At 39.8% G+C, this 22794-nt stretch overlaps 1 protein-coding gene across 1 annotated transcript in view; it reads left to right on the top strand.

Annotated features, from left to right (window-relative positions):
* Window positions 1-22794, top strand: part of PKHD1 (PKHD1 ciliary IPT domain containing fibrocystin/polyductin) — a 282605-nt gene that overhangs the window by 26118 nt on the left and 233693 nt on the right. Inside the window, exons 13-21 of the mRNA XM_087952900.1 lie at window positions 334-473; window positions 800-966; window positions 2381-2565; window positions 3185-3323; window positions 7511-7665; window positions 8347-8531; window positions 11951-12073; window positions 13814-13919; window positions 22084-22362. Coding sequence (XP_087809026.1) covers window positions 334-473; window positions 800-966; window positions 2381-2565; window positions 3185-3323; window positions 7511-7665; window positions 8347-8531; window positions 11951-12073; window positions 13814-13919; window positions 22084-22362 — 1479 coding nt within the window. The remainder of the gene's footprint in view (window positions 1-333; window positions 474-799; window positions 967-2380; window positions 2566-3184; window positions 3324-7510; window positions 7666-8346; window positions 8532-11950; window positions 12074-13813; window positions 13920-22083; window positions 22363-22794) is intronic.

Raw genomic sequence — 22794 nt, 5'->3', positions numbered from 1 at the left:
GTCTCCCTGTTTTTCTTGTGGTCTTGAATGCTGCAAAACCAGCAAGTGGTTTCCTATTTATCAGGTAGATATGCATCCTATACTTGAGTTGTATAATGTGCACCACATATTATGGGTCATGTTCTAATTTATGTGCTTAACCTGAACCTCTTTCACTAAATTTGTCATGTGCAAGTCTTTATATCCTGCAACTGAATTTTGGCATTAATGTTCTTTTGCAGAACTGAGACTGCCACTCATAGCATTGGGCTATTAAAGTTAGTTTTGCACTCAGGTTTGTCTAGTACTTACTTTGCATATAATTTTTCCTTACTTTTCCTACATCTGCCATAGGTACTGAGAATCTAGTCAATGGTGGAGTCCTTGTCAGTTGGACAGAACCCTTTTGTGGAAGATTCAGCAATTTCAGGCCAAAAGGTCTTATCAAAACTTCTCAATTAATCCCTCCTTATGATGTCACTACATACACACACGTGAGTAATGTTTTTTCCAAGCAGTTTAAAGCAGTGAAAGGATTAAATATTGAGTCAACAGGATGACTTTGGTGATAGGCAAAATCGGTACCAGGAACAGGAAAGCTCATTTGGCCTCAAGGCTATAACTGAATCTGTGCAAGCATGATGAGGGACATAAGGTGGACAAGTGTAATACACTTGTGTAAGTGGGGCAGATGTTTTAGGATAACATGTTGTACAAAAGAATATGGAAAGAGTATGGAAATGTGTCATTCTGTATTATTGGCAGCTATATTGGAAGCAAATCATTTAAAGGGGAATTTTGTTCTTTCCCTGCTTTACAGTTGTGCTTTGCATACAAAGGCTACATGAGCAATACCCTCTACGTTGCAGTGTCTTATTCCAATACCTTTCTAGATACTGTGAAGAAACATGTGACTTGCCAATGGAATCTGAAATCCAGTCCAGAAAGGTCTATATTTATAAACTTTCATTTTATACATTTTCCTCGGTCCTTTTCTTTTTAATATAATTAGCTGCAATATGTATGCTTCTGACATATAGGCAATGGGACACGTACTTAACAAATGAGAATTGAAACCACTTCTTTTGATGCTTTCTGTGATACAGCTCTAGGTATCCTTCCCCATTTGACTATGCTGGCTCAAGTAGCTGAGAATTACATTTCATCTATATCTAGAAAACTACTCTTATGTTTAAGAACAGAGACCTAACCATAAGCTTCTGGTTTCATTCCAATGAGTATATGATTTTGATTTGGCAGAGTCATGGTGTAGGACAGAGGATTTCAAACTTTTTTTTTTTTAAACAAGTTTTATTTTTCAAGACAAACAATACATAAATACACATAAACACAAAACATAAAAGTATAAAAAATCTCTTTTCTGAAAGTTGCTTAGTCCCGGGTTAAAACTCTTGGTACAGACACAAGTTCAATTTCATATTCATTTTACATACCATTTCATATCTTCTTAACATTTTCAATTTTCTATATAACTTCTCCTCTCCTTTAAATTTTCTCAATTTTATTTCATTTTTATTTTTTTATCTCCTCTCAATTCATATCGTAATATTTATTATTCTTTGTCTGTTCTATTCAGCCAATCATTTATTTTTCTTCTTTAAAAAAAAAGAAGAAGTACTTCTCCTATACACTATATGGAGTATGATGCCTTTGTCTTTTTCTTCTATATTTATAGTACTTAATATAAAATACATAACCTACATTGGTATTCTGTCTGGTACATTCTAAAATTATACTATATTATCAAAAATAATACAAATCTATTCATTAATATTGATATTCATTCATATCTTAGATATTTAACTCATTACTTTTCAATTAAATCACAACTTTTTCAGGTCATGGAACCTGTTAAAAAGAAAAGAAAAGAAAAGCAATTCCAGAATTCTGATCAAGAGCAGAGCTCTGATGAGAGACCATTAGTTTGCCTTTGAGTGAACTTGTGTCTGTTTGCTTGTTTGGCCTTAGTTTCTCACGGACCTCATCAGGTGCTCATGGAAATGTATGGTGTCACAGAACACAATTTGAAAGCTGGTTTAGGAAATTCACAGGAATATTGCTAAGAAACTTGATTGGGAATTATCAAAGTCAAGGGTACTCCTTTTAAGATGTTGCCCATAGTAAAATCTGAACATGGAATTAAATATGCAGGACTGTTAAGCAAAATGTCTGCTTGCTTTTTCTGAATACCATGTAAAGTGTGATACTGATATTTCTAAACATCTGCGATATTTGGGGGGGCATATAGATAATGTATATTTATTTCTGCTTTCCTGGCAGTTATAAAAATAGTCCTGTCATTCAAAATTGTGAATTTCCTTTTAAGTAGACATCTAATATAAATTCAGGTGGTGAATGCAAACATATATTTCTCTTTCAGCTGGAAATTCATATGCACTGACCTTTGGAGAGACTGTCTGTATAGTTCTGAATTCCTTAATGATCTTCCCAAAAATTCTTCAGTATTTTTGCACCAGGTGGATGTAGAAGCTCCTGCTGCTGCAACAGAGACACATGCCTGGTTTTTCATTGATGAGATCATTGTTTCAGATCAAGATGTATTTGGTAATCACACATTTTGCTTCTTTTTCTTTTCTTTTCTTTTGATAGATATAAGAGTAAAATATGAATGGATTTGGAGGGGCAAGAGCGATATTTTTTAATCAAGAAATAAATGTTTGATAGAATTACAGTTATTGATAATTATTGGACATTTGGGAAACATTTCAGTTGTAGACTCTGGATCCAAATAGTGGGAAGGACAATCTGGAAAGAGGGAAAGAACTGGAACAAGCAAAGTTGGTACATAAACCTTATACAGACATCATCATTGTCCCAATCTGAGACACCAATTATCTAGGAAATGTAGGATTTAAACTCAGGGCTACACACATATATAAGCAAATTCTTAGATTCTGCAGGATCTGTTCTTTGTTGTTTCTAGGGATAGTTTATATTGGCACTAAAGCTTTCTTATTTATCTGAGCATTTCCCTTAACTTAGTGAAACTTTTGAAGAGCAAGTTGAAATTCCTACAGAGACATTTGTTTTAGTGGTAGAGAGAAGTTTTGATATAGATCACAATGCAATTACTTTTATTTTATACTATATGCATATTGAGTTTGGCTAAGTGGTAAGTCTTATCTTTTATAGCAGTATTATCCCAACACTGTTTTTTTTCCAGTTTTTCAGAAGGATCCATGGTCAACTCGTCCACATGGGAACCTCATAGAATCTGTCTTGGTTGCTGGCATCCCACCTATATTTAATGTATCTTTTTTTGTAGCAAATTATCACAAGAACCTCCCTCTTCTCTCACTCAGGTAGGAATAAATGTTCATACATATTTATGCTTTGATTTCCTTCCTTTCTTCCTTCCCTCCCTCTCTCCTTCCTCCAATGAATCAGAGAAAGCCATTTAGGACTTTAAAAATAGTTGAGATGTGTAAAGTAGGCCAAACATATGGTAAAGTATCTTTATCTCAGGGACTTTCAGAGCAAGTCAAGAAACCCAGTTAGGACTTTCCCTAAATTCAGTTTCCATGCTCATCTTCAGAAAGATGTTCCAGTGTTATTTTTGTTACTCCTTCTGTTGATCCTCATCCTGACACAGGAAAAATGATTGGATCCTTATTTTCTGTCTCCAGGACAAGTTTAAAAAAAGGGATTGGTAAAGTCCCCTGGATTTCTTTCTCCTATTATATTAGTTGGCGGAAAGACATTAACCAATTTACTCTTGTTCATTTGGCTGGGATTGGGAAGAGGAGGCAAGTTTTGATAGATGGCTAAATTGGCACCTCAGTATAAAGTGTATTGGAATAACAGGGAAAACCCTAACACTGGAACAGCTAAGGATGACTTAAGACTGCCTTGGGGATAATTTGGGATCAGGTTAAGGCAATAGCGTAAAAAGAGCAGAAAATGGAGATTGCTGGGGCATGTTTGTGCTGTGATTAGATGCATGTAAAGAATGGCACTTAAGTGAATTGCATGCCCATGAAAGGCTTTAAATAGCATCCCATATGGATTTAAAAAAAAATCTGGATGGTCCCCAGATTGGAGCCAAGAGATAGTTGAAACTTTTCCAGATTGATGCAGCCCAGGCAGGAAAGCTCTAATAGAAATAAGGATACAGCAAAGATTTTTCATAAGCTATTGGATCGATGGAATTCAATTGGGTAGTGAGTAGGGGAGGGATAATTTGGTATAAAAGATTAAGAAGAAATGTTGAATCTTGCATAAGTGTGTGGGAGAGAGAAAAAGAGAGAAAATCTTGAAACTTACCGTATTTGCCGGCGTATAAGACGACTTTTTTACCCTGAAAAAGATGCCTCCAATTGGGGGGGTCGTCTTATATGCCGGGTCGTCTTATACGCCGGCAAATAGTAATTGGGAAGCACTGCGGCTGCCGCGGCTGAGGCACTTTTGCGCACCGTGGAAGCGAATCCCGTGAAGCCGAAAGGAGCAGCCAGCCTTCTCCCAGCTCCCAAGGAAGCGAGGCTCGCACCGCCCGAGCTCCGCTGAGGTATCCGGCTGGGGCTGTCAGGAGTTGTTACCACTGGCGCGGCTCGCGCGGCTCCAGTCCGCGTTGCCTCGGGAAGGGAAAGGCAAAACCAGGAGCCGCTGCTGCCATTGCAAAGCGCCGCCGCGGCTCTTCCTTTTTGCCTTTCCCTTCCCGAGGCAACGCGGGACTGGAGCCACGCGGAGCCGCGCCAGCGGTAACAACTCCTGACAGCCCCAGCCGGATACCTCAGCGGAGCCCGGGCGGTGCGAGCCTCGTTTCCTTGGGAGCTGGGAGAAGGCTGGCTGCTCCTTTCAGCTTCACGGGATTCGTTTCCACGGTAGACAAAAGTGCCTCAAAAAAAAAAAAAGTGCAAAAGTGGAAGGCGTGCGGAAGAGGGGGCGAGTATATAACAAACTATATTTTGAGTGGAAATGTTGGGGGGTCGTCTTATACGCCGGGTCGTCTTATACGCCGGCATATACGGTAATTTTTTTTAAAGTCAGCTCTAGCAGAAATCTTGCATGAAATTTAAATTTAAATACTAGACTAAATCTTAGAAAGATCTTTGAAATAAACATTTACTTATATAGTAACCAAGACCAGTGTTAGCCTAACTTTACACTACTTATTAATAAAATGTACGGACTGAATTTTTAAAGGGACACTTTATATTTGAAAAACAGTGAGATTTATATGTTAATTTTATTTGACACTTTGGATTAGTTTTGAAAATGAATGAAGGTTTAGAAAAGATAAACAAAGCTAGTAATCTCCACAAGAGTTTCACAGAATCACAGGATGATAGTCAGCCTGTATGTGGCAGACATATTGTGTCTTTGTTTACACTTTATATTGGCACATAAACTAATTAAGAATGCTTGGTGAAGTTTTCCTAATGTGCTTAGTTTATAAATATATCCAGGATACTAGAAATCTACTTACTATAACTATGGCAAATCTGTAATTGAACACAGCCAATAAATTAGGTTTTTGTTTTCCTAGAAGTCTTCCCAGAACTGTAACTATCGACATTATATCTTAAATCAGCACTCTTCAACTGTCTCCCAAAATTTAAACTTTGAAGCATATTTCTGTAAAAGCTTTGAATTTCGATGTCTTATGTCTTTTCCTACTGCCATCTAGTGGTTGCTGAGATTTTCACAGCCATGGATCCCATGGATGAATTGAAAATTTTAATTATTACTTTTTGTAAATGTGAGGAATTAAGAATAATTTGCTTATTGACTTTTACACTTTTGTTGGCTTTTGTATATAACCACTGGTATTTTTCTCTGATAGAAGGAAAACAAATCTTTTCTAATTTATTTTTCTTCTTATGATGCATTACTAATTGCATAGGGACTGTATTAATGAAACTTTATGTTAGCTTTGTAATCTTTTTTTTGCAATGAGGTTTGAAAATATGTTTGCATAATAGGTATCGAAAACAATTTGAATTGTCTGTAATAAAAGCCTACAAAATCAAGTTTGAGTTATGTGTAATTAAACCTATTATTTATATAAGAATCTATTTGTTTTTTCTCAGTTTTCCTTATTTTATTCAAAGTGCTTAATAAAAGACTTCTGGTTGTTTTGTAACTTTGCCATTCCAGACATTTGCCTCTACACATTGAGGATTAGAGGCACCATGTCTTCAAATGTCACTTGCCTAGGAAACATGAGAAAAAAAGCAACAATAGAATTACTTTGTGTCTTGTTTGTAGATTTCCTACTGATTTCTGGTTGGAAATGAACACCTATAAACAAATATTCTAGAGCAGTGGTCGCCAACTGGTGGGCCACGAGAAAATTTTGGTGGTTCGCATAGAAATGTCACCCCCAGAGCACCCCTCAAAGCAATTAATCCAGGCTGTGCGGGAACACAAGGCTGCGCTGCCCACATGGCCCGTGGGAACCCTCCCCACCCACTCACTCCTTACCTGGCAAACTTGCCTGTTAAGTCTCTATTTTTCCTTTTTTCCCCCGACCATCAGCTGTTCTGCTGTGCCGGGAGATTTAGATTAGCTAGAAAGCAGGAAACAGTTGGATTTCTTGCTTTCTAGCTAATCTTTAGATCTTTGGCTCTGCTTAAAAACAGAGCCGGACCTTCCTTAGGACTGAAACTTCTATTATTCAGTGCAGGTAGCCGATGGCAGAATCATAGATCTCTAAGTGAATCTATGATTCTGTGAGCAATGCTATCTGCCTGTCTGTTTTGCCTGATTTTGGGTAAAAGTTGCTCTTTTTTAATAAAAAAATCCAATATTTACATACATGGTATGTTGTGAGTTAATTTTGTGAGTTTGCTTGCTAGCAAATTTTATGAGTTTGCTTGCAAGCAAATTTTATGTGACAGACACAGATAGCCAATGGCAGAAAAATAGATCTCTGAATCTGTGATTCTGTGAGCAACTCAATCTGCCTGCCTGCTTTGCCTGATTTTGGGTAAAAGTTGCTCTTTTTTAATAAAAAATTCAATATTTACATAAATATTTATAATATTTACATACAAGCCATGCCCAGCCAGTCACATGACCAAGCCACACACACAAATTAAGCCCCGCCCAAGAACCGGTTGTTAAGAAATTTGAATCCCACCCCTGCCTCTGTGTGTGTGTGTGTGTGTGTGTGTGTGTGTGTGTGTGTGTGTGAAAGAGAGAGAGAGAGAGAGAGAGGTTAGATCAAATCTCTTTCTCCCATCAACGTCAGCAAGCCACCGTCAGTCAAAATTCATATTAGTGGTCCCTGGAATTTAAAATTATGAGTTTGGTGGTCCCTGAGGTCCAAAAGGTTGGCGACCCCTGTTCTAGTGAACTTCAACTCCCACAATTCCTCAGCCACCAAAAGGTTTGCTGGGTAAGGAATTCTGGGAGTTGAAGTCCACAAGTTTTAAAGTTGCCAAGGTTGGAGACCCCTGTTAGAGTTGCATTTGAAGTAGCCCCATTCTGAGACAGGAATGGTACTGCAAAACTTGCTTTTGTTTGTTTATTTATTTATTTCATGTAGTGGAGGTTTACCTGTGAAGGGACCAGAAGGGACTGATCAATTGTGGATGTCTATGAATGAGATAGGAATAAATTTGACTGTCCAAAGGATGCAAAGTGCAAGCCCACCTCTTGGAGGAACTTTTCAAATCCATCTGCCTCGCAAAGTGATTCCAGGTAAGCTTGAGAATTGGCATTCTCTTCTACAAATAAAGGATTAGCCAAGATAGACCATTCATCCTGAAAATTAGGGCACAGACAAATAATGGATGAAATCTATCTATGGCTGCTTTTCTATAATCATATGTATTATTTAAATGCATCAGTATACTTCTTTAATTAAACAAAATAATAATAAAGTAATAAAAGGCAAAATAATGATAAGACAAGAAAAAGCAAAAATAACACAAGTGTCAGATCTGATGCCATGCAAATAGTAATTAAAAATATGATGTGAATTAATAATCATAGTGGACAAATTATAGAATAAAAAGGAAAAAATGCCTGGGAATTTAAATTAGATAAAAGTTGAGAAGTCTATTTCAAGAACTGCGCCGCACCTACCCTGAGCTCCCCAACCCACCACACATGCTCAACAGAGACCTGAAAATCAGCTGGCTGGTGGGAGGTGTATGTGCATGTGCGGTAGAGCTGAGCTGGAGTGACAGCTTGCATGCCCACAGAGAGGCTATAGGTTCGCCATCATGGACATATATCATTTCTTTGTATAAATAACTCTAATACTGTATGTCACTCATATCATTTGCATCATATTAGGATTATTGTTCAGGCCAGAGATTAAAACCAGATTTTAATCTGAAACTTTACTTATTTTATTATTTTTCCATTTTCTTCCAGGTATTCCAGTGTCCATCTCTGCCAATCAACTCCACAGCGTCCTGCAAAATTGCAGTGATAATTTTACAGCTCAGTACATAAATGCTAGTGACTTTTTTGTATCTAAGATTTCACACAACTCTTATCAAAGTATATGGACACTGAGCTGGACTTCAATGATTGGTGATTTGCCCAATTTCATCAGGGTAAGATCGGTTGTTTAACCTATTTTATTCAGAATGTTTTATGTTAATATTTGTTAATTCACAATTTCTTTTCATAGATGCATTCTAGTTCCAAGTCTTTCTTGCTTCCCTGGTTGGTTTATTTGTCATTGTTATTAAACCTTTCAATCTTGCTATTTGCAACATCTGGAATTCCCTGATAAACTCCCTGATAAACAAAGCCTATTGAGTCATTCAGTTATTTGATGCAGCTCCTTCCCAGCCTATTTCACTTGGACCTCTCTGCTTCACAGAAACATCATTTTGGCAGGCACATGTGGAAATGAATTAACTGCATCCAACAGACTTCCAGTTTTTAGGAAAAAAACATGATGATATTGAAACATGGGTGTTCTGTCTCGCCTTCCCTTTCCTCCAAAAGGTGAGGGAGTACACACACACACAAACACAGGCAGGCAAGCTGGCTCGGACTTCGCAGAGCTAATTCTTTGGAACTGATAATATTCTTGGCATTCCACCACGTCCTGCCTGCCAAGTCCGAGCTGGCAGCAATTATAAAATAAAGTTTTACTCACAGAGATAAATGGTTCTTTTACTTCATAAAAATCACAAGGTAGTCCACAAAACAATCATTCACGAAGAAAATCTGAAGTAAGGTTAAACTTTGTCCCGTACAAAGTTTAAGGAGAAAACACACCCACTTTTATCCCCTGTGGGGTGTGGCTCAATGACTCAGCTCACTCTCTGACCCTCCCACACCTCTTACATTGCTGCTCACGTTTCTCCCTACGACGCTGCTTGGGGTCGAGCCAGTACTCCTCCTCTTCACTCCCTGTCAGGGGCTGCTCCGACATACCTTCCTCCTGATTCTTCTCAGGCTGTTCCTCTCAGTTGTCTGATGGAACCTGAGGCATTACCAGGGAGGAAGGTCCTGGGGAGGAAGGCATTGCCAGGGAGGAAGGTCCTGGGGAGGAAGGCATTGCCAGGGAGGAAGGTCCTGGGGAGGAAGGCATTCCCAGTTCCTCCCCCTCATCTTCCAGGTCCTCTTCCTCTGACAGCATAGGCTCGGGAATTGGGGCCACAACACATGGGTATACTGTATCTTTACTAAATTTAATGTGTCCTCTAATTTTTTTTGGAAGATCATTTCTCCATCTGTTGTTATTTGATATTTATTCATTAGATATATATCCAACTTTTTTTTTCAGGAGCTCATGGTAACTCTTTCATCTTATCTTCACATCAATCAATCTCTAACATAGATTGGGATGTGACAGACTCAGAGGTATTCACAGATGAGCTGGTATCAAAACATTCAGTCTAATGGAAGCAGTGAAACAGTGTCATGATAGAACTTCTGCTTCTCTTGTACCCGCATTGTGACATCACATCAATGTTCAAAAGGAGGATAGCATATTGTGTGCTGGTACAACACTGTCATTTAAAAAAAAGCCAGAGCTAAGAATATAGATGGACTGACTACACATCATCCAATGAGCTTCTATGGCTAAGAGTGGAATTGAACCTTATTCCCAAATCTAGTCTTACTCTTAAACCTTAACCATTATACTAAATTATTGCCCATGTTGGATGTAGATAATGTATCTTCACAGCAATTAAAATATAAAATACAAATCAGTTATGTAATTCCATCAGGTTTTCTGGCTTGTAATTAATATATAGTTTGGATAATGCATATATCCACATTCCTTCCTTCCTTCCTTCCTTCCTTCCTTCCTTCCTTCCTTCCTTCCTTCCTTCCTTCCTTCCTTCCTTCCTTCCTTCCTTCCTTCCTTCCTTCCTTCCTTCCTTCCTTCCTGTAAAGAACAGCAATCAGGATTTTTTTAGCAACAAGTAATAAGTGTTAGGCATGAACAACCAGATCCATATGTGGAAGAATTCAATTAACTATTTTATTGCTCAAGTCTATATATAGGAATCTTTTCAGATTGGCAGTTTTCCACCTGAGTAAGACTAGATAAGATTCAACGGGACATTTGGTATGTGTTGTGTTGCACTTTGCCTTCCTGTGCCCACATAAGAATTCCAGACTTATTCCTTATTTGACTCCTCCTCCTGGCTCGGCTGTTCTCTCTTCTACAAAAAGTAACTTTTCATGTATGTATCCACAAATCTCCAAGAATTGTTTTTGCCATGGGGAAATTCACATTGTAAGATATATTAATTTTTAATGAATTTTTCTTCAGTCTTGCAGCATTTAACCATAAGGAAGACTACCAAGTAGGTGGGGGAAAAAGCCTATGGACATATAGTTGTGCTATTTTCATCTATAATGGAATCTATTTGGGAATGTGTTGCAGATAATTATTTTCCATATATAGTTCAATGTACTAAAATGGACGAGTTAAAATAATTGTTTGCATTATCATGAATATTAGTATCATTGGAATGATGAATAGTGGTGCCTCTCAATCCCAACATAGTGGTTCCCAAACCTGGGAATTCTGGTAATTTCAGTACCAGTGTAAATGGAGAGCACTTAGTTGGAGTAGATTGATATGGCATAAGATGTTAAATACAATACTATATATACAGTAAATTCTACAATATTGTCTCAGCAACTTGTCTCAGAAGGGTAAAGCAGGGTAAAGTCTGGGTAGTACTTGGATAGGAGACTTCCATGGCATTCTAGGTCTATAAACTAGGCTGGGATATCAAAATGGCAAAGCATAGCTATACTACTGCATGTTTGTGTCTATGAAGTCACTAAAAACTGAGCTTGATACGAGGTCACCTTTCGCTTTTGTCTGGTACAGTATTGTAAATTAAGTTCTGAAGATAGTAGCAGTTGTAAAGTTTTTACTACATCTGAAGAATACAAAAAATATTTTTTTAAGGAGAAGACAACAATGTAGCTAGATTTGGAGACAGTTGTGTGTAGTAGGTACACTACTACAGTACTAAAGTAGGTAGGCTTGGAAAATCAAAGTAAAGACTACCTTTAGTTCACTTTGACATGTTGCATCTTCATGAATGTGACTATATTATCTTGGCAACAATGAGGGACATGGTTTGTCCTGTGATAGGAGAGGAAATTTGAAAAGAAAAATTATCTACTACACGCTACTCTTCTTTCCCAGTATTTTTATTATGTACTTTCCTAGTATTTTGACCTTTTTGAGGGGAGGAGTGATTGGATTTATTATGAAAAAATAAAAAAAAATCCCTCACAGATGCAATATCCAATGAAAAGGTAAGGAATTAACACTTGGGTGCCATGTGCTTATACTACTAAATTAATTATTAGTAATTTAGTCTGCAACAGCAAATAGTCAGAATCAGACATCAAGCGATTCCTGCATGGAAAGAAATTATAAACATTAAAACATTAAAAATAAACATTCTAAGAAATTATAAATACTACTGTGTTCCTGAAATAAGAAAATGTGAAGGAATTTTATTTAATTCTTTTTTCCAAGGTCTCTGATGAAAACCTCACTGGTTTTAACCCCGCAATAATAAGCTATGTAGTATTTGATGGTGGAGTTTTCATTGATCCCATATTTGGAGATATGCTTGCTACCCCCAATAACTTTACACAGGTATGAAATTGAGATGTCTTCTTGAAAGCAATTTATATGCACATGTATGTAGGAAGGGTTTAAAAAAAAAGTTTCTTACCTGTTTCATTATAAGAATATTGGATGAAGGGAAAGGCTCTTCATTTCACTCCAGCCACTTCAATGGAATGAAGAAAAAGAGACAGCAAATGATAGATTCCCATATTCAGGCAATTGTACATTCCCATAAATCCCAAATGTGTGAGGAAGATGATGATGTTTATATCTTTATCTTTCTGTTCCTCCTGAAATAATCTATTTGAACACAAACAGGAACAAAATAGATCCTAAGCAATTAGAGTATATCTATTTAAATAAAAGTTTGATTATTATGCTACTCTCCAGTGGTTATTTGTCTATAGAACACTCTCTCAACTGGGTGATCTCCAGATGATGTAGAGCAGAGGTGGTATTCAGCAGGTTCTGACCAGTTCTGGAGAACCGGTAGCGGAAATTGTGAGTAGTTCGGAAAACTGGCAAATGCCACCTCTGACTGGAGATTTTACAGTATCCTTCCCCTGCCACGCCCACCAAGCCACGCCCACAGAACCAGTAGTAAAAAAAATTGAATCCCATCACTGATGTAGAGGTCAAATGCCAGAAATCTGAGCAATTGCCATCTGCTGGAAAGAGCTCCAATGAGGCAAAAGATTGATTTAGAGTCATAGACGAGACCTGTTTATTGGCATAACTGAATGGATTGAACATTTTCATTTTCTTTTTACTGTCACTGAGATAATTTGTGATCTATCTATTTTAAAATAGTATAATGCTGTGGTTAATTTACCTCAATATTTGAATGTTATGTTTTCTCCATCTGGATTCTTTTCTTTTGGAGCCAACTGAATTATAAAGTTCAGTAATTTTGAGAGAAAGTCAACAAAATCTCACCTAAACTTGGAGAAACTAGTTAGGTCAAGAAAGGGCTATGCATGTCCTTAAACTGGTGGTGAAAATCAACAGAAATCATTTGCCCCTCTCTTTGAAAGGAAATTACCTGATTATTTACATGGAAACATGGTGGTGTTGGTTGGTGATGAAATCTTAAAAGACTATTGGTGTAACTACTAAGAAGATAGTCAAAATTAGTTTGTTTTCATGCCAGTTCAAGTTAGATTTTTCTAACCATCTCTATCAAACTCTCTAGAGAGGTAAGATAAAGTTTGAAAGTCCACACACACACACACACACACACACACACGCACAAAGGAAAAAAAGATGCAAAGAAAATGGGCATGATAGATTTGATCCCAATCAAGATTTGATCCCAGATTGTAAATAATAAAGCTTGTAACAGAAACAGCTACAATCCTAGAACCAGTTTAATGCAAGCCCTGATTTGAAATGTTTACAAGATAAAACAAGCCGGTGAGGGCTGCTACGTTGAAAGAAGGCCAATGGACTTGTGACATATTTGGAAGTCTCAGAAGGCCCTTGAAAACATTTGACTGCCACATTAATTTCAGATAGGCCACCTCCTAGTCTTTTCTACATCATTTTGGAATTCTGTATTAGATTCTGTTCTGTGTTGAATACTTTTTTTCTTTATTAAAATATTAATTTTTTAGTTCACAGTCAAAACTGTTTACTTATATTACAAACTTTAAAATCAAGGAATATTGTCATTGTTTGAGTTTTAATTATTTTTAATATTCTGAACTGTTCAGTGGGTCTCAGTTCTTTTATTCATTATTTCATTAATACTATTTTCTGTCAATCCAGGTTGTAGTTACAGTGAATGACATTCCAGCAAATTGTTCTGGCTCATGCACTTTTCAGTATCTCAGGGAAATGACTCCTTTAGTCAGTAACATTGACTATTCAACAGGTAATGCTGCTTCAAATGGGTATACTATTATTATCATGAAGGTTTATAGGAATTTTTCTGGTTTCAAGGGGAAAGTGAAGAAGTAGCACAAAAGATCTCTAACTTTTTCATGGAACTAAAAACCGAAAAAAAAAAACCCAACCCCCCCCGTCCTCAAAAAACAAAACTCCCCCCCCCCCCCCCCCCCCCCCCCCAAAACCCCCCCCCACCCCCCCCCCCCCCCCCCAAACCAACCCCCCCCCCCCCCCCCCCCCCCCCCCCCCCCCCCCCCCCCCCCCCCCCCCCCCCCCCCCCACCCCCCCCCCCCCCCCCCCCCCCCCCCCCCCCCCCCCCCCCCCCCCCCCCCCCCCCCCCCCCCCCCCCCCCCCCCCCCCCCCCCCCCCCTCAAAAAAATAAAAAAAAAAAAAAAAAAAAAAAACTCTCGCCATCTAAAATAAACAGTTAAGGCTGAAAGCAGCAGTCCTTGTAAAGAAAGGCAGCAAACAGGAAAATGTTATGTCCCACCTTTTAAAGTAAACAGATAAGGCTGAAAGCAACAGTCCTTGTAAAGAAAGGCAGCAAACAGGAATTTTCACAGATAGCTCCAATAAGTAAAAGTTCCAACGAACTAAATCCAAGACTCAACAAGATTCTTCAGATCAAAATCCTTCACAAAATAATTCCAATAAGTAGAAGTTCCAACGAATTAAATCCAAATCCCAACAAGATATTTCAGATCAAAATCCTCCAAACTGTGCTCTTCAGTTCTCTCTTGCAAATAGACACTTTGTTCCGGACAAAGTGCAAAGTCATATCTCTCCCTTTATAGAGTAACTAATTAGTCTAATTGCTGGTCTGCTCTCCTACTGTATCCTCGTTGGTTCCTCCTTGTCAGGAGAGCGTCTTGTCCTGACATCTACCCAGCAATCATCCAAATTATCATCTTCTTCACCTGAAGATAACATTTGTTCCTCATTATCACCCGTTCCGGCTGACCACCTAATTGAAGGGTGGAGGAGTTTGAAGGTTCAAGCCGATCTTGCAAATCAAATGCATTCATCTCCTCCTCATCGTTAGAACTTGCTGATTCATATAAGTCCTCCTCGCTGGAGCTGTCATTCAAAAAACCTGTAGCAGATGCCGGAATCACAACACTATCCCTCACCGCAGGGCCCTTCCCCCGGGTCTGGCGATCTGGATGCGGTTTCGAAGGAAGCGTGCATGAAAGTCTCGAAGCAGATCCGAAGCATGAAGTGTAGACGCATCCGTCCAGGAACAAACCTCCGAGTCATCTACCCTCCTCCTGACCAAATACTGGAAGCGACCTTTGAGCCAACGGGAATCAGGGCGTCGACCACCGTATCGTCAACAGCAGGCTCCTCAGAAGGCAATGATAACGGACCCGGTTCAGCAGAATCACGTAATCGACAAACAGAAGAATCAGGAATCAAAGAGATCGATGAAAGACGGGGTGAATACGCATGGATCGTGGCAAAGTGAGGCGATATGCCACGGGATTAATAACTGCCTCAATCGGGAACGGACCAATAAACCGATGATCAAGTTTTCTAATAGGGCGATCGACCTTCAGATGTTTTGTAGATAGCCACACTTTATCACCCACAACTAACGGAGGTGTATCTCGGCGGGACCGATCTGCAAACCGCTTATAATCTTCTTTTGCCTTGTTCAATTGTTGTATCAGTAGGCGTCGAACTGCGTGTAGTTCTTCCAAAAACTCTCGGGTCTCAGGAACCGGGGAATCCATCATAGTTAATGGGAAGAAACACGGATGATAACCCATATTTGCAAAAAATGGCGTGACACGGGTGGAGGTATGCTGCGAGTTGTTAAAGCGAATTCTGCTAACGGGAGGTATTTCACCCAATCGTTTTGTCGCAAATTAACAAAACATCTCAAATATTGAGTAAGAATCCCAATCACCTTCTCCGTCCCGCCATCAGTTTCCGGATGGTGCGCTGGCGCTAAACATACTTTCACTTGCAAAGCCGCCATTAACTGTTTCCAAAATTCTGCCGTAAACTGGACCCCACGATCAGAAACCACTCTATCAGGCAGTCCATGTAGAGCCGGAAGATATGTTGCAAAAATAACTGAGCCGTAGTGCGGAGACGATGGTAATTTCCGACAGGGAATGAAATGAGCCATTTTAGTCAACATATCCACTACCACAAGCACTGTTGTGAACCCGATGAAGACGGTAAATGTGTCAGAAAGTCCATAGAGATCGCTCCCCATGGTCTACTTGGAGTCGGCAAGGGTTGCAAAAGTCCAGGAGGTGCACCGGATGCTGCTTTCGCTTGCCTACATTGAGCATAGAAGCGACGTAAGAAGACACATCATGACGAACTCGAGGCCACCAAAAAGTCCGAGTGACCAAATGCAAGGTCTTGTGTAATCCAAAATGACCAGCGGCTGGGTTATCATGACATTGTGTCATGATGAAGCCCTCAACGGTCTGGTAGGCACATATAATAAACCCGATATCGAAGCAGATCGTCTTCAAAAGACCATGGAGAAGTTGGGCCAATGTCCTCCCGTCTCTGCTGCGTCCACACATCCAAACGTTGCGCCTCTCGTAGTTGGGCCCGTAAATCTACGGTTCCTGCAGTACGGCTAGAGATTCCGGTGGTAACACTGTCCGTAAAGGAAGAGGATCTTCGGCATAAGTATACTCCGGTTTCCGAGATAATGCATCCGCCCTCCGGTTCTGACCACTTGGGCGTAAGTAACCGAGAAATTAAATCTGGCAAAAAATAACGACCAACGAATCTGCCTTTGATTCAATTTCCTAGCCGTGGTCAAATGTTCCAGGTTCCTATGATCTGTCCGAACCTCCACCTTGTGTCGAGCTCCCTCCAAATGATGTCTCCAAGTCTCAAAAGCAACCTTAATAGCTAACAACTCTCTTTTCCCAAATGGTATAGTTGCGTTCCGAAGCTGTAAGCTTCCTAGAATAATAAGCGCAAGGAAACAAAGAGCGCCATCCTCCGAAGCTTGTAACAGCACTGCTCCGATAGCGACATTAGAAGCATCTGTCTCGACCACAAATGGGCGATCCGGATCAGGATGCTTCAATATGGGTTCAGTTATAAATGCTTTTTCAAAGTGTCAAAAGCCTGTTGTTGTGGAGGCCCCACACAAATGGAACCTTCTTACAAAGAAGCTGGGTTATGGGATCCATTATCTTCGCAAAACCTGGAATGAAAGTCCGATAATAGTTGGCAAATCCTAAAAGTCGTTGCACATCTTTAACCCGACGAGGAGCTTCCCAACTACACAACGCCTCAACCTTTTTGGGGTCCATAGCAATGCCCACAGGAGAAATAATGTGTCCCAAGAATTCGAAAGGCGACTGAAAAAGAAACATTTTTCTAATTTAGCATAAAGTTTATGTTCCGAAGGCTGAAGCACTTGCGCACCTGCTGAAGATGTTGCTCTTTAGATTTTGAATAAATCAAAATGTCGTCCAAATATATGACAACAAACTTATCCAACATGTCTCGAAAGATATCGTTCATTAAATGTTGAAATACAGCAGGAGCGTTGGTCAAACCAAATGGCATAGCGGTGTACTCGAAATGACCATAACGAGTGCCAAAAGCCGTCTTCCACTCGTCTCCCTTACGCATCCGAACCAAATTGTAAGCTCCACGTAAGTCAAGTTTCGTGAAAATTGTAGCTTCCGTAACCGCTCCAACAATTCGGAGATGGCGGTAAAGGATAGCTATTTCTCACAGTGATAGCATTTAGCGTCTATAGTCACAACAAAGGCGAAGTTCTCCCGACTTCTTCTTGACAAAGAGAAGCGGGTGCTGAAAGAGGGGATGACGAAGGTCGAATAAATCCCGAGCTAGATTTTTATTCAAAAATTCTCGAAGTGCAACTAGTTCAGGCTCAGACAAAGAATACAACCTCCCCTTTGGTAATGGGCGTCCGGTATCAAATCCACGGGACAAATCCATGTGGTGGTAATTGATCTGCCTCCTGTTCACTGAAAACATCGGGAAATCCGACAGCTCTGAAGGAATCGAGGCAGCAGAAGCGACAATATGTTGGCCTGCGCAGACATGTCTCAGGTGGTCCACACATTGCAAGCTTGGAAAAGAAACAGCGTTCTGCGCCCAAGCCACCAACGGATCGTGTAGACGCAGCCAGGATACTCCGAGCACCAAAGGAAGATGGAGGTTCAGTGATATAAAACTTATCGCCTCCTCGTGATCCCCAATACGCATACGCAGTGGTTGGGTGGCAAGCGAATAGGTCCCGACTTGAGTTCGCGCCCATCTACGGTTTCCACCTGCATGGGGGGATTCACAGGCACTAAAGGAACTTTGAAATGTTTCTGAAATCATAATCCATAAAGCTAGTCGTAGCCCCTGAATCCACCAGTGCCACGGCAGGGATTCCCTCCTTCCGAGATTGCAAGAATATGCGAGTGTCCAAAAGTAAATGTCGAGGAGGGCCAGAATTAACTTCAGCAATTTGAGATGAAAGTGAATACTGTGCCCGACCTAGGGTTTCCTGAGGTCGGGCCTACCCGTTTCCCGACGGACCAGCAATGGGTTTTGATACAGGTCCACGAGTCCCCTTCCGAGTGCAGGAATTTGCAAAATGTCCCGAACCCCGCAATAAAGGCACAAACCTTCCTGAAATCTTCTCGATCGTTCCTGAACTGTTAAGCGAGGGCGGAGTGCGCCTATCTCCATCGGCTCCTCTGCTGGAATTCTGGATTGGAAAACCCTCATAGACGGGGTGCGTGAACGAGGAAACACAGGTGGCTCTGCAGCGGTCCGTTTACACCCACGATGTTGTGGCGAGCTTCAATACGTAAGCATTGAGTAATCAATGTGTCCAAAGTTGAAGCTGCACGCTCTGCATGAATTAGTTCATCCTTGATAATGTCGGACAAACCCTCTTGGAATGCTGCCATGTGAGCTGGTTCATTCCAGGTGGAGTCCATACACAACAAGCGAAATTCTGCAACGTATTCTTGCAATGAGTGTTTACCTTGAATAATATCCCTCAATTTTCTGTCCACAGTTTGAGATTTAATTGGATTCTCAAACATAACGTTCATCTGTTGAATAAACCCCTGGAAATCGTCCAGTAATGGACTATCTTGTACTAATAAGGAGTAGCCCATTTGGCAGCCTGCCCGGTTAACAAACTAATAATAAAGCCAATTTTAACTCGATCGGTTGGAAAATCCTCCGGCCTCACAGAAAAATACAATTGGCACTGACCCAAAAATGTTGAAAACATGTCCGTTTGCCCAGAAAATTTATCTGGCATAGCTATCGAATTTTTCTCACAGGGGTGCAGGGGAACTCCAGCTGCAGCTGAAACAGTTTGAGAATTGGCACGAGCGATAATAATTGTGTTACCTGATTTTGAAGGGATACGTTGCTCTGGAGTAATTGATTTATTTGCATCTGTTGCTGCTCCACCAATTGTTGCATTTGAGTTGAATCCATCGTTGCAAAGATGGTCTGTTAGTCGGAACAAAAATGTTATGTCCCACCTTCTAAAATAAACAGTTAAGGCTGAAAGCAGCAGTCCTTGTAAAGAAAGGCAGCAAACAGGAAAATGTTATGTCCCACCTTTTAAAGTAAACAGATAAGGCTGAAAGCAACAGTCCTTGTAAAGAAAGGCAGCAAACAGGAATTTTCACAGATAGCTCCAATAAGTAAAAGTTCCAACGAACTAAATCCAAGACTCAACAAGATTCTTCAGATCAAAATCCTTCACAAAATAATTCCAATAAGTAGAAGTTCCAACGAATTAAATCCAAATCCCAACAAGATATTTCAGATCAAAATCCTCCAAACTGTGCTCTTCAGTTCTCTCTTGCAAATAGACACTTTGTTCCGGACAAAGTGCAAAGTCATATCTCTCCCTTTATAGAGTAACTAATTAGTCTAATTGCTGGTCTGCTCTCCTACTGTATCCTCGTTGGTTCCTCCTTGTCAGGAGACGTCTTGTCCTGACATCTACCCAGCAATCATCCAAATTATCATCTTCTTCACCTGAAGATAACATTTGTTCCTCATTATCACCCGTTCCCGGCTGACCACCTAATTGAAGGGTGGAGGTTTGAAGGTTCAAGCCGATCTTGCAAATCAAATGCATTCATCTCCTCCTCATCGTTAGAACTTGCTGATTCATATAAGTCCTCCTCGCTGGAGCTGTCATTCAAAAAACCTGTAGCAGATGCCGGAATCACAACAGTGAGGAATGGAAGGATTTATACCCCTTGCAGACAGCTGGTCATTTGCATTCTTTTGGTGGGTCATTAAGGTCACCTGGAGGTTTATCTGTGTCATCAGGATCATCTGAATAGTGCAGATGGGTGTGGAGCCTTCTTTAAACTGTTGAAAGGACTGGAGAAAGGATTGGAGATAGATGATGTCATATCTCTCCCCCTCTGTTGAGAGAGGGCTATTTTGACATAGATGGCTTCTTTAACCCCTCTTTCAAACCAGCGGTCCTCTCTGTCCAAAATATGGACTTTGTTGTCTTTGAAAGAATGACCTGTGTCTTTTAAATGCAGATGGACTGCTGAATCTAGTCCTGATATGTTTGTACTCCTACGTTGCCTCTTAAAAAAGCACCTTTGGAACAACCATGACCTGGATGACTGAGAATCTCCATAGACAACTTTAGAAGGTATTTTTGGATCTTGTCTGTCCATCATGATTGCTTAGTGAAGACAGAAATATTGCAAATGATGGCTCAGTGAAGGCAGAAATATAAAACATATAATATAATATGCAACAATGTGAAACAATGTAAAATATAAAACAACAACACAAGCATTCAGAAGAATGCTTCAGGGGTAACACAAATCTTTACATTAGCAAAGTTTGACAAGAACTTAGTTCATCAATTAAGGCCCTCTTAAAAATGAAGGTCTTTACCAAACTGAAGGAGCTGGAAGCAAGGAAGTGAAAAGGTTACAGGGACTTGGGCCATCAAATGATCCTGCCACTATTCCGGTTGCACAGACATCAATAGGTGTTAAGACACAAAGGAAGAGTCAAGAGGGCAGTTAAACTATGCTGGCCTGATTCTAGGCATTTGCAAAGAATACCTTAATCTGTTACAAATAAAACAATAGAATCTTGTCACATATTAAAACATTTATTACTATGATAAATTTTTGTAGATTGCAGTCCATTTAATGAGCTATGAAACCTAATGGCTATTATGCCAAAGATGCCAAAAACTGGATCTGAGTTAGGTCATTAATAACCTTGCCAGATAAACTTCCCTTGCGTCTGCATGTAACAATAAATACAGTCACTATTTTGGATCAAGGAAATGACCTGCATAGTGACCTTTCTCTCAAGATGCTTTTTTGGGGATAAGGTTATGACCAACCAAGATATTGGTTGAAGATATTAAACACTAAAACTAATAGAAAATATACAACAAGATCAACTCAGAATCTCTGCAAGTCCAGTGGCTATGATTTGATTATAACATTTAAAACAGTTCACTGCCTTGACATACTATAGACTGTTTGCCATTGGGTGCTTTTAATATTTTGCAGCAATTCCTGAGGGAGAAATTTCCTCCTGAGAGAGAAATAAAAACACTCATCCCAATGAAAAGCCTTGTCCACATGGGACAGGTGTTGTAGAAATATTAGCCTACGGCTAATATTGCCTCTTTCAGGGGCTGTAACTTTATAACACCCATAGTTCAGGTGCTCATGATTTTTTCGCAAACCATTTACTTGGAAATGAAAACACCAGAGTTATGTGACAACTAGCAAAATTTTGTATGGCAGCTTCTTAAGTGTAGGATGATATTATTATTTATCAAGGAGCCCTGGTAGCATAGTGGTTAAAGTACAGGTATTGCAGGCTAACTTTGCCCACAGCCAGGAGTTCAGTCCTGACCGGCTCAAAGTTGACTCAGCCTTATATCCTTCCAAGGCTGGTAAAATGAGGACCCAGATTTCTGGGGCCTATATTGTAAATCACCCAGAAAGTACTGCAAATCACTATGGGACTGTATATAAATTTAAGTGCTATTGCTATCTTACTGTATTGTATTTTATGTTGATTTTAATGTATGTAATATTTATATATGTTATATTGGTTTAACTCGAAGTAATATGTAATAAATTAATATGTTATTTTCTTTGAATTTTCAGATGATACTGAACACATGATAGTTCACATTATAGGATCTGGCCTCACTGCAGACCATCAATCGTTGCTCATAGAAATAAACAACCTAACTTGCAAAATCCTAAGTTCAAACCACACTAATATCCTTTGTCAGATGAATGTATTACCAGCTGGATTGTATAAGGTGACATTATTGGTAAGACCCTTGGGATTTGCAGTCAATGCCAGTGGAGAAAGTAGTATCTTCCTGAAGATTACACCTATATTGTCTTATGTTGAACCTTCAACAGCTTCGGAGATAGGTATGTCTGAATCATAATTACTTTTGATAAACACCCGCCCACCCCCCACCCACACATATATGCCATTCAAAGGCATTGTGTGTGGATCTCACAGTGAGTTGAAAGATGAACAAATGCATTGAAATGCTAGGACTCCTTTTGTTTGTTATTCTTTCTAGGAAATCACAATTGTGGTTCTGGGCCATATATAAGATTGTGGAAGAAAAACAAGATAAATCTCTTGTTTTTGTAATGTATTTATTTTCAGGAAACATGGGTGTCAAACTCAATTTCATTGAGGGCCGCATGAGGGTTGTGTTTGACCTTGGGGACCGGGGTGGGAGTGGCCAGGGTGGTGTGGCCAACTCAATGTCAATCATGTTGGGGGCACTTGTAGTGGCCCAAGTGCTCTGCATTAAAAACGGGTTCCCAATCTCTGTTTTCAGCTGTGAC

The sequence above is a fragment of the Notechis scutatus genome, chromosome 1, assembly GCF_049901735.1.
Source record: "Notechis scutatus isolate UNSWTSFEM ecotype Mainland chromosome 1, rNotScu1.2, whole genome shotgun sequence".
NCBI classification, from domain to species: Eukaryota; Metazoa; Chordata; class Lepidosauria; order Squamata; family Elapidae; genus Notechis; species Notechis scutatus.
This window is presented reverse-complemented; position numbering and strand designations above follow the sequence as displayed.